Source organism: Bombina bombina, chromosome 2 (genome assembly GCF_027579735.1).
Source record: "Bombina bombina isolate aBomBom1 chromosome 2, aBomBom1.pri, whole genome shotgun sequence".
Classification (NCBI taxonomy): domain Eukaryota; kingdom Metazoa; phylum Chordata; class Amphibia; order Anura; family Bombinatoridae; genus Bombina; species Bombina bombina.
This window is the reverse complement of record NC_069500.1, coordinates 966,100,198-966,118,678: the sequence shown is the minus strand read 5'-3', so window position 1 is coordinate 966,118,678 and position 18,481 is coordinate 966,100,198. Positions and strand designations below refer to the sequence as shown.

Genomic DNA, 18,481 nt, shown 5'->3' with positions numbered 1-18,481 from the left:
AAACCTGTATAAATACTAGGCATCTAGCCTTTAATAAATGTCATTCTGTTTTAAACCTGAAACTGGCTGGGTTGTGAATTGCTGATTCCCTATGCAGGACATTGTTCATCTGGTATTAACCCTTGGTACACTGTTGGTACCGTAACAAGCTTGATGATTCAAAAGTTTCAACCAAGAAGCCAAGGAAATAGCAGAAGCTTTCTGACCTTTCCTAGGACCAGAAAATAAAACAAATAGACTAGAAGTCTTCCTGAAATTTTTAGTAGCTTCCACATAATATTTCAAAGCTCTTACCACATCCAAAGAATGTAAGGATCTCTCCAGAGAATTCTTAGGATTAGGACATAAAGAAGGAACAACAATTTCTCTACTAATGTTGTTAGAATTCACAACCTTAGGTAAATATTGAAAAGAAGTCAGCAATACTGCCTTATCCTGATGAAAAATCAGAAAAGGAGACTCACAAGAAAGAGCAGATAGCTCAGAAACTCTTCTAGCAGAAGAGATAGCCAAAAGGAACAACACTTTCCAAGAAAGTAGTTTAATGTCCAAAGAATGCATAGGTTCAAATGGAGGAGCCTGTAAAGCCCTCAGAACCAAATTAAGACTCCAAGGAGGAGAAATTGACTTAATGACAGGCTTAATACGAACTAAAGCCTGTACAAAACAGTGTATATCAGAAAGTATAGCAATCTTTCTGTGAAATAAAACAGAAAGAGCAGAGATTTGTCCTTTCAAGGAACTTGCAGACAAACCCTTATCCAAACCATCCTGAAGAAACTGCAAAATTCTAGGAATTCTAAAAGAATGCCAGAAGAATTTATGAGAAGAACACCATGAAATGTAAGTCTTCCAAACTCTATAATAAATCTTTCTAGAGACAGATTTACGAGCTTGTAACATAGTATTAATTACTGAATCAGAGAAACCTCTATGACTTTGAACTAAGCGTTCAATTTCCATACCTTCAAATTTAATGATTTGAGATCCTGATGGAAAAACGGACCTTGAGATAGTAGGTCCGGCCGTAACGGAAGTGGCCAAGGTGGGCAACTGCACATCCGAACCAGATCCGCATACCAAAACCTGTGTGGCCATGCTGGAGCCACCAGCAGCACAAATGATTGTTCCATGATGATTTTGGAGATCACTCTTGGAAGGAGAACTAGAGGCGGGAAGATGTAAGCAGGTTGATAACACCAAGGAAGTGTCAGCGCATCACCTGCTTCCGCCTGAACATCCCTGGACCTGGACAGGTATCTGGGAAGTTTCTTGTTTAGATGAGAGGCCATGAGATCTATTTCTGGAAGCCCCCACATCTGAACAATCTGAGAAAACACATCTGGATGGAGAGACCACTCCCCTGGATGTAAAGTCTGGCGGCTGAGATAATCCGCCTCCCAATTGTCTACACCTGGGATATGTACCGCAGAGATTAGACAGGAGCTGGATTCTGCCCAAGCAAGTATTCGAGATACTTCTTTCATAGCTTGGGGACTGTGAGTCCCACCCTGATGATTGACATAAGCCACAGTTGTGATATTGTCTGTCTGAAAACAAATGAACGGTTCTCTCTTTAGCAGAGGCCAGAACTGAAGAGACCTGAGAATTGCACGAAGTTCTAAAATATTTATTGGTAATCTCGCCTCTTGAGATTTCCAAACCCCTTGTGCTGTCAAAGACCCCCAAACAGCTCCCCAACCTGAAAGACTCGCATCTGTTGTGATCACAGTCCAGGTTGGGCAAACAAAAGAAGCCCCTTGAACCAAACGATGGTGATCTATCCACCATGTCAGAGAGTGTCGTACATTGTGATTCAAGGATATTAATTGTGATATCTTTGTATAATCCCTGAACCATTGATTCAGCATACAAAGCTGTAGAGGTCTCATGTGAAAACGAGCAAAGGGGATTGTGTCCGATGCTGCAGCCATGAGACCTAAAACTTCCATGCACATAGCCACTGAAGGGAATGACTGAGACTGAAGGAGCCGACATGCTGTGACCAATTTTAAACGTCTCTTGTCTGTTAGAGACAGAGTCATGGACACTGAATCTATCTGGAAGCCCAAAAAGGTGACCCTTGTCTGAGGAATCAAGAAACTTTTTGGTAAATTGATCCTCCAACCATGTTTCCGAAGAAACAACACTAGTTGATTTGTGTGAGATTCTGCAGTATGTAAAGACTGAGCTAGTACCAAGATATCGTCCAAATAAGGAAACACCGCAATACCCTGTTCTCTTATTACAGATAGTAAGGCACCCAGAACCTTTGAAAAGATTCTTGGAGCTGTTGCTAGGCCAAATGGAAGAGCAACAAATTGGTAATGCTTGTCTAGAAAAGAGAATCTCAGAAACTGATAGTGTTCTGGATGAATCGGAATATGAAGGTATGCATCCTGCAAGTCTGTTGTGGACATATAATGTCCTTGCTGAACAAAAGGCAGAATAGTCCTTATAGTCACCATCTTGAAAGTTGGTACTCTTACATAACAATTCAAAATTTTCAGATCCAGAACTGGTCTGAACAAATTTTCTTTCTTTGGTACAATGAATAGGTTTGAATAAAACCCCAAACCTTGTTCCTGAGGAGGAACTGGCATGATTACCCCTGAAGACTCCAGGTCTGAAACACACTTCAGAAAAGCCTGAGCTTTTACTGGATTTACCGGAATGTGTGAGAGAAAAAATCTTCTCACAGGAGGTCTTACTTTGAATCCTATTCGATACCCTTGAGAGACAATGCTCTGAATCCAATGATTTTGGACAGATTTTATCCAAAAATCCATGAAAAACCTTAATCTGCCCCCTACCAGCTGAGCTGGAATGAGGGCCGCACCTTCATGCGGACTTAGGGGCAGACTTTGGTTTCCTAAATGGCTTGGATTTATTCCAATTTGAGGAAGGCTTCCAAATGGAAGCAGATTCCTTGGGAGGAGGATTGAGTTTTGGTTCCTTATTCTGACGAAAGGAACGAAAACGGTTAGAAGCCTTAGATTTAACCTTAGGTTTTTTATCCTGAGGCAAAAAAACTCCTTTTCCTCCAGTGATAGTTGAAATAATAGAATCCAACTGAGAACCAAATAAATTATTACCTTGGAAAGAAAGAGATAGTAATCTAGATTTAGATGTCATATCAGCATTCCAAGATTTAAGCCACAAAGCTCTTCTAGCTAATACAGCTAAAGACATGGATCTTACATCAGTTTTGATAATATCAAAAATGGCATCACAAATAAAATGATTAGCATGTTGCAGTAAGCGAACAATGCTAGATATGTCAGAATCCAATTCATGTTGCGCTAAATTTTCCAACCAGAAAGTTGATGCAGCCGCAACATCACCCAAAGAAATAGCAGGTCTGAGAAGATGACCTGAATATAAATAGGCCTTCCTTAGTTAAGATTCAAGCTTCCTATCTAAAGGATCCTTAAAGGAAGTGCTATCTTCCATAGGAATAGTGGTACGTTTAGCAAGAGTAGAAATAGCCCCATCAACTTTGGGGATCTTTTCCCAAAACTCTATAGATTTTGCTGGTAAAGGATACAATCTCTTAAACCTTGAAGAAGGAATAAAGGAAGTACCTGGCTTATTCCATTCTCTAGAAATCATTTCAGAAATAGCCTCAGGAATGGGAAAAACACCTGGGGAAACCACAGGAGGTTTAAAAACAGCATTTAAACGTTTATTAGACTGAACGTCAATAGGACTGGTTACCTCAATATCCAAAGTAATTAACACTTCTTTTAATAAAGAACGCATATACTCTATTTTAAATAAATAAGTAGATTTGTCAGTGTCAATATCTGATGAAGGATCCTCTGTTTCAGAAAGATCCTCAGCAGAAGAGGATGAATTATTATGTTGTTGGTCATTTGAAATTTCATCAGCTAAATGAGAAGTTTTAAAATACCTTTTACGTTTATTAGAAGGTGGAAATGCAGACAAAGCCTTCATAATAGATTCAGAAACAAATTCTTTAAAATTTACAGGTATATCATGCACATTAGAAGTTGAAGGAACTGCAACTGGCAATGTACTATTACTGATGGATACACTATCTGCATGTAAAAGTTTATCATGACAACTATTACAAATGACATTCGGTGGAATAATTTCTACAATTTTACAACAAATGCACTTAGCTTTGGTAGAACCGATGTCAGACAGCAATGTTCCAGCAGAAACTTCAGAGACAGGATCGGATTGGGACATCTTGCTCAATGTAAAAGAAAAAACAACATATAAAACAAAATTATCTATTTCCTTAAATGACAGTTTCAGGAATGGGAAAAAATGCAAAAGCATAGGCCTCTTGATAGAGAAGAAAGCAGGAGGCAAACATCAATGGGGTATTGAAATAATGAAAAAAAAATTTGGCGCCAAGTATGACGCACAACGTAACGTAAATGAGCGGAAATGACACACTTGGGTCACTAATGAAGCCGCCGTGTGAAAGGTCTCGGCGTCACGTATGACGCCGGAAATGATGAAGTTGCGTCATAAACATATTTATTCGCGACAAATAAAGTTCGCGCCAAAAATGACGCAATAAAGTCTAGTATTTGACGCACCCGCGGGCCTAACACCCGCAATTGCAAAAAGTAGTCAAATTGAAAAAAAGACTAAACCCCAGGTAAGAAATAAATTTCTTAAAGTGTTTACATTCCCAAATATGAAACTGACAGTCTGCAGAAGGAAATACATGAACCTGACTCATGGCAAATATAAGTACAATACATATATTTAGAACTTTATATAATTGCATAAAGTGCCAAACCATAGCTGAGAGTGTCTTAAGTAATAAAAACATACTACCCAAAGACACCCATCCACACATAGAAGATAGCCAAACCAGTACTAAAACAGTTATTAGTAGAGGTAATGGTAAATTGAGAGTATATCGTCGATCTGAAAAGGGAGGTAGGAGATGAATCTCTACGACCGATAACAGAGAACCTATGAAATAGACCCCCGTTAGGGAAATCATTGTATTCAAATAAGTGATACTCCCTTCACGTCCCTCTGACATTCGCTGTACTCTGAGAGGAATCGGGCTTCAACAATGCTGAGAAGCGCATATCAACGTAGAAATCTTAGCACAAACTTACTTCACCACCTCCATAGGAGGCAAAGTTTGTAAAACTGAACGGTGGGTGTGGTGAGGGGTGTATTTATAGGCATTTTGAAGTTTGGGAAACTTTGCCCCTCCTGGTAGGATTGTATATCCCATATGTCACTAGCTCATGGACTCTTGCCAATTACATGAAAGAAAAATGTCCCCCAATTGCCCCCAAAATTAAGTGTAAGGTTCCTTTTGTTAGAAAAAAAAACAGCACTAAAAAGTGCCTTTACATTGCGGTCTATGGGGACTATGTATAATATATTAATATATATGTATATGCTTATACACATATATATTTATGTGTTAATATCTGTATATACACATATAAACACATAAATATATATGTATATATTCATAAACTGTACTTATATATTTAACCTTTGCTGCACAATTTACCCCCTTTGCTGCGCTAGGGTCACTGCCATGACTATCGGCATGAGAATGAGGCTCCCATTGGAGCCTATGGAAGCGCACTTTCATTTCAAAATTTATGTTCTCCCAGGCAGTCAAAAATGTTTGCACTGTCCCTGAAGCCATGTAATGCGCTTCACAAAGAAATTCTGATTGACTGGAATAAACTCCAAGATACTGTCAATCTCATTATCAGTTGTACTTGCAAGCTTACAATTTACTAGTGGCTAGTATAATTGTATTGTTTTTCAGTTGTCAGTTCCTTTAGCCTAACCAATGTCAGCTTCAAAATCTTTTAAAATGATTATCTTTATTTTTTGTCTGCATCAAGAGTTTGATTCTTACCCCAAATTTAAAAGGAATGCCAGGTTTGAAGTAACTTGGGGTTCTGACAAATTCAATAGTATACGGTGATGATTCAATCTTAATTCCTGTTTTCTGTTGCTGGACGTAATCACCACCTGAAACCAAAATGGCAGAATTTCTGTTCAGTGAAAGTTTAAATCTACTAGATTCCTGTTATGTTATAGAAATTGATTATATAGAAGCATATTGTTGATTATTATTTATTTCATTTTGTGTAAAACAAACATTTAGGGGCGATTTATTAAGGGTCGAATGGCCCTTAATGCCACCTGTTTCCGCGCAAGCCTTCAGGCTCACTAGAAACAGGAGTTGAGAAGCAGCGGTCTTAAGACCACTGCTCCTTAATTCGTCTGCCACTTCTGAGGTAGCGGACAGCAATTAGCCCGATCGAATACAATTGGTTTGATTGACACCCCTGCTGTTGGCCAATCTGCAGGGGGTGGCATTGCACAAGCAGTTCATTTAGCGATGTCGGACAGACATGATCCGTTAAAGCGGATCATGTCCAGCCGACTGTTGGTAACTCGACCCCTTAGACTGCTCCAGTCCTTTCTTTTAGATATTTTCATTAAAATTGTACTTTTCAACATATGATGATATCTCTTTACACAAATCTTTAGAATACCCCTTATGGATTCTGTTAAATAGTAAAACAATCCCTGTAAATTAAGGTAACTGCAACTAAATTATATCTTACCAGATGAGAAGACTGTAACATTTACATAAATTGAAGCACCAATAAGCTCATCAGTGTTGCTAATTTCTTTTGTTAGAACATCCTTGGACAGAACTGCCTCTCCAACTCCATCATCTAGCTGGAAACAGATTTGATAAAAATGACATTAGAGCACACATACACACACATATAGTCTGTTTTTAGAAAAATGATGAGCTGTAAAATTCATTTTATTATGTTTGTGCTTCTTATTTTGTAGGATGAATTGTTTAGTAATGTTTCTAAAAATGGTTGTTGATGTCGAGTCAGTATCAGTAACCATCGTATGCCAGTGTTATTTCCTGACATGATAACAAGCTGATCATGTCAATCAAAATAATGGGCAATGTGTATATCTACAGAAAATCAAAGTAATGTACAAGTGCAATATTCTTAAAACAATATAAAACTGAAACAAAATAAAACTACCCCCATTTAAAATATCCCCCTAACATTAACTCCTAAAAAGTATATGATATTCCGCTTTAAGATGAAGTTACCTAGGAGTCAGCACTGATTGGCTAAAATGAAAGTCTGTCAAAAGAACTGAAATAAGGGGGCAGTTTGCAGAGGCTTACATACAAGGTAATTACAGAGGTAAAATGTGTATTATTATAACTGTGCTGGTCATGCAAAACTGGGGAATGGGTTATAAAGAGATTATCTATCTTTTTAAACAACAAAAATTCTGGCGTTTACTGTCCCTTCAAAAGGCTAATGCTGTATCTTGAGCCATAGATAAAACTGAAATGTTCTTAATAGTTGCATAAATATGGGTTTGTGGTAAAAAACAAAACAAAAAACTCAAATATAAAGCGGCCAATTTATCAAAGGTCTTGCGGACCTGATCCGACAGTGAGGATCAGGTCCGCAAGACCTCACTGAATGCGGAGAGCAATACGCTCTCCGTATTCATCATTGCACCAGCAGCTCACGAGATGGGCCACCAGCAGGGAGGTGCCAATCAACCCGATCGTACTCAATCGGGTTGAATTGCGTTGATGTCTGTCCTCCTGCTCAGAGCAGGTGGACAGGGTTATGGAGCTGCGGTCTTTAGATCGCTGCTTCATAACTGCTGTTTCTGGCGAGTCTGAAGACTCGCCAGAAACATGGCCCTTCAAGCTCCATTCGGAGCTTGATAAATGGGCCTCATAGGAAAAGTATAGTCGACAAATTGAATGATCTAATTCGTTAGAGAATGTAATTTTAAGACTAGCAACTTTGAACCTCTGTGTATTTAACCACTGCAAAGGGGTTAAAAACACAGTAGAAGTACTGCTCATGACTCACCATGGGATTAAACATATAGAGGTGCAGGGTCGCTAGTCTTGAAATTAAAGAGACATGAAGCAAAATCTTCTTTCAGAATTGAGATAGAGCATATAATTTTAAACAACTTTCTAGTTTACTTCTATCACATTTTCTTCATTCTCGTGGTATATTTTGTTGAAAAGCAGGGATGTAAGCTCACAATTGTGCACATGTTAGGAGAACTGTATGTAACGCAGTTTTGCAAGAATTTCCTGCAATGTAGTGCTCTAGACACCTACTTAGGTATCTTTTCAACAAAGCATACCATGGAAACAAAACAAATTTGATCATAGAAGTAAATTAGAAACTTTTTTTAAAAATTGTATGCTCTGTATAAATCACAAAATACATTTTGGGGGTTTCAGATCCCTTTTCAGACTGGGATGATTGACAGGCCCTGCTTGCACACTCACTATACAAACTTTAGAAGGTGTAGAAGTTTATGGGACAAGAGGGTAGTTTCAGTTAAGGGTCACATAAGTTTTTAAGAAATTTATGGGCAATTTACATATTCCGAAATATTGTATTCTAGCTACTGATTATATCCCTGTGGAAAAAGAAAATGAAAGAGTACATTTAGGCCAGACATGAACTATAAAAGGAACATCTGTTTCATTATTTTTTTTATACCAAATTTACCAAGCTAATTATTATTAAAAGTCATGAAAGCGGCTGCTTTTTTAGTAGATAGAGGGATAGATAGTAACTTGTATTCTTACTTCACTAATCAGTGATACTACTGAGGGATAGGCAAATAAGAATGTAATGTTTTAGTTGAGTACTATTTATAGTGTTCGCTGCAGAGACTTAACCAACTAATTTTACTGCATAAACACTTTCAAATGGCTACCGTGAAATTAAAATAATGCTACAACTATACAAGATATATTGGGGTCGAATTATCAAGCTCCGAATGGAGCTTGATGCCCCTTGTTTCCGGCGAGACTTCAGGCTCGCCGGAAACAGAAGTTATGAAGCAGCAGTATAAAGACCGCTGCTCCATAACTTGTCCATCTGCTCTGAGGCGGTGGACAGAAATCGATCGGGTTGATTGGCACCCACTGCTAGCAGCCGATTGGTCGCGAATCTGCAGGGGTTGGTATTGCACAAGCAGTTCTGGTGAACTGCTTGTGCAATGATAAATGCAGACAGCGTATGCTGTCTGCATTTATCGATGTGCAGCGGACATGATTCGTTACATCGTATCATGTCCGCTCGCACTTTCATAAATATGTCCCATTGTGTAAAGTCCAGTAACCAATAAACAAAAGGAAATAAGTTCTAAAACTGTATACCTGTACTTTTTGCAGGGAGCCATGTATGGCCTTCATGGAATCCTTGTAAATGCCAAACAATACCACCGCATATCCATCTACAGGCTCTCCAAACAGATGTCTAGAATGACACACACCATAGCAGAAGAAAATGTTAAATATATTTCTCTTTCGTTACTACTTTAACAACATTAATGGTTTTCTCAGTCATAATAATAAAATATTTATTCCAGTTTACATTCATAATATATTATAACTTTTATTGTTACAATTATTTTACCATGGCCAACTATGCTTTTCACCAGTAATTTGTGATGAATGTTACATTAACTGAGGAATTTCTGTGAATATGGCAATACTGCAATGATTCCTAAATTTCACTTTAGAGGAGACCCTGTAAATGGCCACAGAAAAATGAGAGCAAGTAAGTTATATTTTTAAAGGATGTGCTCTGCAGTATCAAAGCCCTACAAATATTGTTAACATTAAAGGAACAAGTCTACACCTTGGTCATCTTAAAGTCTTACCTTAAATTAAGCTGCAAATAGCCTCCTGTACCTTTTCTATATCATGCAGCTGGAACAATAAAAACATTATTTTAAAATGAATATTGTTTCTGGACAGTTTGAAATGGCTACCAAGCTACGCCCACTGTTAACATCATGATCTGGGCTGCATATGACTTCCAATCACAAAAGGCTCACGAGTTGAATTCAACAGACTGTGCTATTTAGCAGAGTGCCTAGATTCAGCCAGATTGTGATGTCATCAGTGGACTGTGCTTGGCAGCCATTTCAACCCGGCCAGAAACAATATTCTTTTTAAAATAACTTTTTTACTTTTACTGCTGCATAATATAGAAAGGTTGCAGGAGGCTATTTGCAGCTTAATCTAAGGTAAGACTTTAAGATGACTAAGGTGTAGACTGTCCCTTTAATTATAAATTGAACTATCTTTAAAACATTACTTTTGTATGAACCATTTGTATTTAACTAATTTATTAAAGGAACATAAAACAAGTTGGGATAGAGACAAAATATAATAATATGTACTTTAATTACTTTACTTGCAAATTTATACTGCAGTGCCTCGCCTTTAACCCTTATTTCTTTCATGGAATTAGCAAGAGTCCATGAGCTAGTGACGTATGGGATATACATTCCTACCAGGAGGGGCAAAGTTTCCCAAACCTCAAAATGCCTATAAATACACCCCTCACCACACCCACAAATCAGTTTTACAAACTTTGCCTCCCGTGGAGGTGGTGAAGTAAGTTTGTGCTAGATTCTACGTTGATATGCGCTCTGCAGCAGGTTGGAGCCCGGTTTTCCTCTCAGCGTGCAGTGAATGTCAGAGGGATGTGAAGAGAGTATTGCCTATTTGAATTCAATGATCTCCTTCTACGGGGTCTATTTCATAGATTCTCTGTTATCGGTCGTAGAGATTCATCTCTTACCTCCCTTTTCAGATCGACGATATACTCTTATATATACCATTACCTCTACTGATTCTCGTTTCAGTACTGGTTTGGCTTTCTACTACATGTAGATGAGTGTCCTGGGGTAAGTAAGTCTTATTTTTGTGACACTCTAAGCTATGGTTGGGCACTTTTATATAAAGTTCTAAATATTTGTGTTTAAACATTTATTTGCCTTGATTCAGGATGTTCAATATTCCTTATTTCAGACAGTCAGTTTCATTATTGGGATAATGCATTTGAATGATCATTTTTTTCTTACCTTAAAATTTGACTTTTTTCCCTGTGGGCTGTTAGGCTCGCGGGGGCTGAAAATGCTTCTTTTTATTGCGTAATTCTTGGCGCGGACTTTTTTGGCGCAAAAAAATTTTCTTTGTTATTTCCGGCGTCATACTTTGACGTTTTTTGCGCCAAAAGTGTCGGCGTTACCGGATGTGGCGTCATTTTTGGCGCTAAAAGCATTTAGGCGCCAAATAATGTGGGCGTCTTTTTTGGCGCTAAAAAATATGGGCATGATTATTGTCTCCACATTATTTAAGTCTCATTGTTTATTTGCTTCTGGTTGCTAGAAGCTTGTTCACTGGCATTTTTTCCCATTCCTGAAACTGTCATTTAAGGAATTTGATCAATTTTGCTTTATATGTTGTTTTTTCTATTACATATTGCAAGATGTCTCAGATTGACCCTGAATCAGAAGATACTTCTGGAAAATCGCTGCCTGATGCTGGATCTACCAAAGTTAAGTGTATTTGCTGTAAACTTGTGGTATCTGTTCCTCCAGCTGTTGTTTGTAATGAATGTCATGACAAACTTGTTAATGCAGATAATATTTCCTTTAGTAATGTTACATTACCTGTTGTTGTTCCATCAACATCTAATACTCAGAGTGTTCCTGTTAACATAAGAGATTTTGTTTCTAAATCCATTAAGAAGGCTATGTCTGTTATTCCTCCTTCTAGTAAACGTAAAAGGTCTTTTAAAACTTCTCATTTTTCAGATGAATTTTTAAATGAACATCATCATTCTGATTCTGATAATGTTTCCTCTGGTTCAGAGGATTCTGTTTCAGAGGTTGATGCTGATAAATCTTCATATTTATTCAAAATGGAATTTATTCGTTCTTTACTTAAAGAAGTCTTAATTGCATTAGAAATAGAGGATTCTGGTCCTCTTGATACTAAATCTAAACGTTTAAATAAGGTTTTTAAATCTCCTGTAGTTATTCCAGAAGTTTTTCCTGTCCCTGATGCTATTTCTGAAGTAATTTCCAGGGAATGGAATAATTTGGGTAATTCATTTACTCCTTCTAAATGTTTTAAGCAATTATATCCTGTGCCATCTGACAGATTAGAGTTTTGGGACAAAATCCCTAAGGTTGATGGGGCTATCTCTACTCTTGCTAAACGTACTACTATTCCTACGGCAAATAGTACTTCCTTTAAGGATCCTTTAGATAGGAAAATTGAATCCTTTCTAAGAAAAGCTTACTTATGTTCAGGTAATCTTCTTAGACCTGCTATATCTTTAGCGGATGTTGCTGCAGCTTCAACTTTTTGGTTAGAAGCTTTAGCGCAACAAGTAACAGATCATAATTCTCATAGCATTGTTAATCTTCTTCAACATGCTAATAATTTTATTTGTGATGCCATCTTTGATATCATTAGAGTTGATGTCAGGTATATGTCTCTAGCTATTTTAGCTAGAAGAGCTTTATGGCTTAAAACTTGGAATGCTGATATGTCTTCTAAGTCAACTTTGCTTTCCCTTTCTTTCCAGGGTAATAAATTATTTGGTTCACAGTTGGATTCTATTATTTCAACTGTTACTGGGGGGAAAGGAACTTTTTTACCACAGGATAAAAAATCGAAAGGTAAATTTAGGTCTAATAATCGTTTTCGTTCCTTTCGTCACAATAAGGAACAAAAGCCTGATCCTTCCCCTACAGGAGCGGTATCAGTTTGGAAACCATCTCCAGTCTGGAATAAATCCAAGCCTTTTAGAAAGCCAAAGACAGCTCCCAAGTCAACATGAAGGTGCGGCCCTCATTCCAGCCCAGCTGGTAGGGGGCAGATTACGATTTTTCAAAGAAATTTGGATCAATTCAATTCACAATCTTTGGATTCAGAACATTGTTTCAGAAGGGTACAGAATAGGCTTCAAGATAAGGCCTCCTGCAAGAAGATTTTTTCTTTCCCGTGTCCCAGTAAATCCAGTGAAGGCTCAAGCATTTCTGAAATGTGTTTCAGATCTAGAGTTGGCTGGAGTAATTATGCCAGTTCCAGTTCTGGAACAGGGGCTGGGGTTTTACTCAAATCTCTTCATTGTACCAAAGAAGGAGAATTCCTTCAGACCAGTTCTGGATTTAAAAATATTGAATCATTATGTAAGGATACCAACATTCAAAATGGCAACTATAAGGACTATTCTGCCTTTTGTTCAGCAAGGGCATTATATGTCCACAATAGATTTACAGGATGCATATCTGCATATTCCGATTCATCCAGATCACTATCAGTTTCTGAGATTCTCTTTCCTAGACAAGCATTAACAGTTTGTGGCTCTGCCGTTTGGCCTAGCAACAGCTCCAAGGATTTTTACAAATGTTCTCGGTGCCCTTCTGTCTGTAATCAGAGAACAGGGTATTGTGGTATTTCCTTATTTGGACGATATCTTGGTACTTGCTCAGTCTTCTCATTTAGCAGAATCTCATACGAATCGACTTGTATTGTTTCTTCGAGAACATGGTAGGAGGATCAATTTACCAAAAAGTTCATTGATTCCTCAGACAAGGGTAACCTTTTTAGGTTTCCAGATAGATTCAGTGTCCATGACTCTGTCTCTGACAGACAAGAGACGTCTAAAATTGGTTTCAGTTTGTCGAAACCTTCAGTCTCAATCATTCCCTTCGGTAGCCTTATGCATGGAAATTCTAGGTCTTATGACTGCTGCATCGGACGCGATCCCCTTTGCTCGTTTTCACATGCGACCTCTTCAGCTTTGTATGCTGAACCAGTGGTGCAGGGATTATACAAAGATATCTCAATTAATATCTTTAAAACCGATCGTACGACACTCTCTGATGTGGTGGACAGATCACCATTGTTTAGTTCAGGGGGCTTCTTTTGTTCTTCCAACCTGGACTGTGATTTCAACAGATGCAAGTCTGACAGGCTGGGGAGCTGTTTGGGGGTCTCTGACAGCACAAGGGGTTTGGGAATCTCAGGAGGTGAGATTACCAATCAATATTTTGGAACTCCGTGCAATTTTCAGAGTTCTTCAGTCATGGCCTCTTCTAAAGAGAGAGTCGTTCATTTGTTTTAAGACGGACAATGTCACAACTGTGGCATATGTCAATCATCAAGGAGGGACTCACAGTCCTCTGGCTATGAAAGAAGTATCTCGAATACTGGTATGGGCGGAATCCAGCTCCTGTCTAATTTCTGCGGTTCATATCCCAGGTATAGACAATTGGGAAGCGGATTATCTCAGTCGCCAAACGTTACATCCGGGCGAATGGTCTCTTCACCCAGAGGTATTTCTTCAGATTGTTCAAATGTGGGGACTTCCAGAAATAGATCTGATGGCTTCTCATCGAAACAAGAAGCTTCCCAGGTATCTGTCCAGATCCAGGGATCCTCAGTCGGAGGCAGTGGATGCATTGTCACTTCCTTGGAAGTATCATCCTGCCTATATCTTTCCGCCTCTACAGGGAGTGCAGAATTATTAGGCAAGTTGTATTTTTGAGGATTAATTTTATTATTGAACAACAACCATGTTCTCAATGAACCCAAAAAACTCATTAATATCAAAGCTGAATATTTTTGGAAGTAGTTTTTAGTTTGTTTTTAGTTTTAGCTATTTTAGGGGGATATCTGTGTGTGCAGGTGACTATTACTGTGCATAATTATTAGGCAACTTAACAAAAAACAAATATATACCCATTTCAATTATTTATTTTTAACAGTGAAACCAATATAACATCTCAACATTCACAAATATACATTTCTGACATTCAAAAACAAAACAAAAACAAATCAGTGACCAATATAGCCACCTTTCTTTGCAAGGACACTCAAAAGCCTGCCATCCATGGATTCTGTCAGTGTTTTGATCTGTTCACCATCAACATTGCATGCAGCAGCAACCACAGCCTCCCAGACACTGTTCAGAGAGGTGTACTGTTTTCCCTCCTTGTAAATCTCACATTTGATGATGGACCCCAGGTTCTCAATGGGGTTCAGATCAGGTGAACAAGGAGGCCATGTCATTAGATTTTCTTCTTTTATACCCTTTCTTGCCAGCCACGCTGTGGAGTACTTGGACGCGTGTGATGGAGCATTGTCCTGCATGAAAATCATGTTTTTCTTGAAGGATGCAGACTTCTTCCTGTACCACTGCTTGAAGAAGGTGTCTTCCAGAAACTGGCAGTAGGACTGGGAGTTGAGCTTGACTCCATCCTCAACCCGAAAAGGCCCCACAAGCTCATCTTTGATGATACCAGCCCAAACCAGTACTCCACCTCCACCTTGCTGGCGTCTGAGTTGGACTGGAGCTCTCTGCCCTTTACCAATCCAGCCACGGGCCCATCCATCTGGCCCATCAAGACTCACTCTCATTTCATCAGTCCATAAAACCTTAGAAAAATCAGTCTTGAGATATTTCTTGGCCCAGTCTTGACGTTTCAGCTTGTGTGTCTTGTTCAGTGGTGGTCGTCTTTCAGCCTTTCTTACCTTGGCCATGTCTCTGAGTATTGCACACCTTGTGCTTTTGGGCACTCCAGTGATGTTGCAGCTCTGAAATATGGCCAAACTGGTGGCAAGTGGCATCTTGGCAGCTGCACGCTTGACTTTTCTCAGTTCATGGGCAGTTATTTTGCGCCTTGGTTTTTCCACACGCTTCTTGCGACCCTGTTGACTATTTTGAATGAAACGCTTGATTGTTCGATGATCACGCTTCAGAAGCTTTGCAATTTTAAGAGTGCTGCATCCCTCTGCAAGATATCTCACTATTTTTGACTTTTCTGAGCCTGTCAAGTCCTTCTTTTGACCCATTTTGCCAAAGGAAAGGAAGTTGCCTAATAATTATGCACACCTGATATAGGGTGTTGATGTCATTAGACCACACCCCTTCTCATTACAGAGATGCACATCACCTAATATGCTTAATTGGAAGTAGGCTTTCAAGCCTATACAGCTTGGAGTAAGACAACATGCATAAAGAGGATGATGTGGTCAAAATACTCATTTGCCTAATAATTCTGCACTCCCTGTAGTTCTTCTTCCAAGAGTAATTTCCAAGATTCTGAAGGAGTGCTCGTTTGTTCTGCTGGTGGCTCCAGCATGGCCTCACAGGTTTTGGTATGCGGATCTTGTCCGGATGGCCACTTGCCAACCGTGGACTCTTCCGTTAAGACCAGACCTTCTATCGCAAGGTCCTTTTTTCCATCAGGATCTCAAATCCTTAAATTTGAAGGTATGGAGATTGAACGCTTGATTCTCAGTCAAAGAGGTTTCTCTGACTCTGTGATTAATACTATGTTACAGGCTCGTAAATCTGTATCTAGGAAGATATATTATCAAGTCTGGAATATTTACATTTCTTGGTGTCTTTCTCATCATTTTTCTTGGCATTCTTTTAGAATTCCTAGAATTTTACAGTTTCTTCAGGTTGGTTTGGATAAAGGTTTGTCTGCAAGTTCCTTGAAAGGACAAATCTCTGCTCTTTCTGTTCTTTTTCACAGAAAGATTGCTAGTCTTCCTGATATTCATTGTTTTGTACAAGCTTTGGTTCATATAAAACCTGTTATTAAGTCAATTTCTCCTCCTTGGAGTTTGAATTTGGTTCTGGGGGCTCTTCAAGCTCCTCCGTTTGAACCTATGCATTCGCTAGACATTAAATTACTTTCTTGGAAAGTTTTGTTTCTTTTGGCCATCTCTTCTGCTAGAAGAGTTTCTGAATTATCTGCTCTTTCCTTTTCTGATTTTTCATCAGGATAAAGCGGTGTTGCGAACTTCTTTTAAGGTTTTACCTAAGGTTGTGAATTCTAACAACATTAGTAGAGAAATTGTGGTTCCTTCATTGTGTCCTAATCCTAAGAATTCTAAGGAAAGATCGTTGCATTCTTTGGATGTAGTTAGAGCTTTGAAATATTATGTTGAAGCTACTAAAAATTTCCGAAAGACTTCTAGTCTATGTGTTATCTTTTCCGGTTCTAGGAAAGGTCAGAAGGCCTCTGCCATTTCTTTGGCTTCTTGGTTAAAGTCTTTGATTCATCATGCTTATGTCGAGTCGGTTAAAGCTCCGCCTCAAAGGATTACAGCTCATTCTACTAGGTCAGTTTCTACTTCCTGGGTGTTTAGGAATGAAGCTTCGGTTGATCAGATTTGCAAAGCAGCAACTTGGTCTTCTTTGCATACTTTTACTAAATTCTACCATTTTGATGTGTTTTCTTCTTCTGAAGCAGTTTTTGGTAGAAAAGTACTTCAGGCAGCTGTTTCAGTTTGATTCTTCTGCTTATATTTTCAGTTTTTTTCATTATAAGATTTAAACTTTATTTTGGGTGTGGATTATTTTCAGCGGAATTGGCTGTCTTTATTTTATCCCTCCCTCTCTAGTGACTCTTGCGTGGAAGATCCACATCTTGGGTATTCATTATCCCATACGTCACTAGCTCATGGACTCTTGCTAATTACATGAAAGAAAACATAATTTATGTAAGAACTTACCTGATAAATTCATTTCTTTCATATTAGCAAGAGTCCATGAGGCCCACCCTTTTTGTGGTGGTTATGATTTTTTTGTATAAAGCACAATTATTCCAATTCCTTATTTTTTATGCTTTCGCACTTTTGTCTTATCACCCCACTTCTTGGCTATGCGTTAAACTGATTTGTGGGTGTGGTGAGGGGTGTATTTATAGGCATTTTGAGGTTTGGATAACTTTGCCCCTCCTGGTAGGAATGTATATCCCATACGTCACTAGCTCATGGACTCTTGCTAATATGAAAGAAATGAATTTATCAGGTAAGTTCTTACATAAATTATGTTTTTTAGTTTCTGAATTGTAAAGCTCTAACTCCCCCTACACAATTCCTTTTATGGCTGTATCTATTGTTGCTTTAGTAGAATACAAAAAAATGCATAGGGATTATCTGCTGGGGCATGCCTAGAAGCTGTAAACTCAGTTGAAATACAATGCCTGTGTCTAAACACTGATGGGTGGAGGTAGAGTTGGCTGCCCCAGGCAGCTTAACTATATAATTAATTTTGCTTATTTTGTAAAATTATTTTAAAATACTTGCCAGCAATTTTTAAACAATTTTTTTAATGCAAACTATTTTAATCAATTAGCTTTTTAAGGATATGCACAGATATCAACTTGTTTTATGTCCCTTTAATGTGTTTATTTATTCCAGTGCTGTAATCTTAGAATGGAATAAAGAATGATATAAGAATGACTCAGATACCACAATTTACAAACAAATATATTTGATCCCCAGAGTCTGTGGACACTCTTTTCAAGTCAACACCTCAGGGTAGATTTTTATAATGTAGAATAGATTCTTGAAACAATAATACAACCGGGCAGGAGACCAAAAACGGTGACTTTACAGGTTAAATTGGACAGTTGGCACATATAGACATGCAAAATTTCAGATGGGTGCTAATACCACGTGCGTTGCGAAAGAGATATAGTGCATTTAATTTTAAATTATATTAAATGCAATATGTGCTAAATATAACAAATATTCACACTACAAAAAGCTCCTTTATAGTCCTACATCCAACGTAACTATATTTTT

The 18,481-nt window shown here is 38.3% G+C and overlaps 1 protein-coding gene across 1 annotated transcript in view; it reads right to left on the bottom strand.

The window, feature by feature from the left end:
• The window catches only part of LOC128647389 (complement C3), a 572,326-nt gene that overhangs the window by 440,647 nt on the left and 113,198 nt on the right, over nt 1-18,481 (bottom strand). The window contains exons 7-9 of the mRNA XM_053700176.1: nt 9,224-9,323; nt 6,600-6,717; nt 5,882-5,997 (exon numbers count right to left, since the gene is read on the bottom strand). Coding sequence (XP_053556151.1) covers nt 5,882-5,997; nt 6,600-6,717; nt 9,224-9,323 — 334 coding nt within the window. The remainder of the gene's footprint in view (nt 1-5,881; nt 5,998-6,599; nt 6,718-9,223; nt 9,324-18,481) is intronic.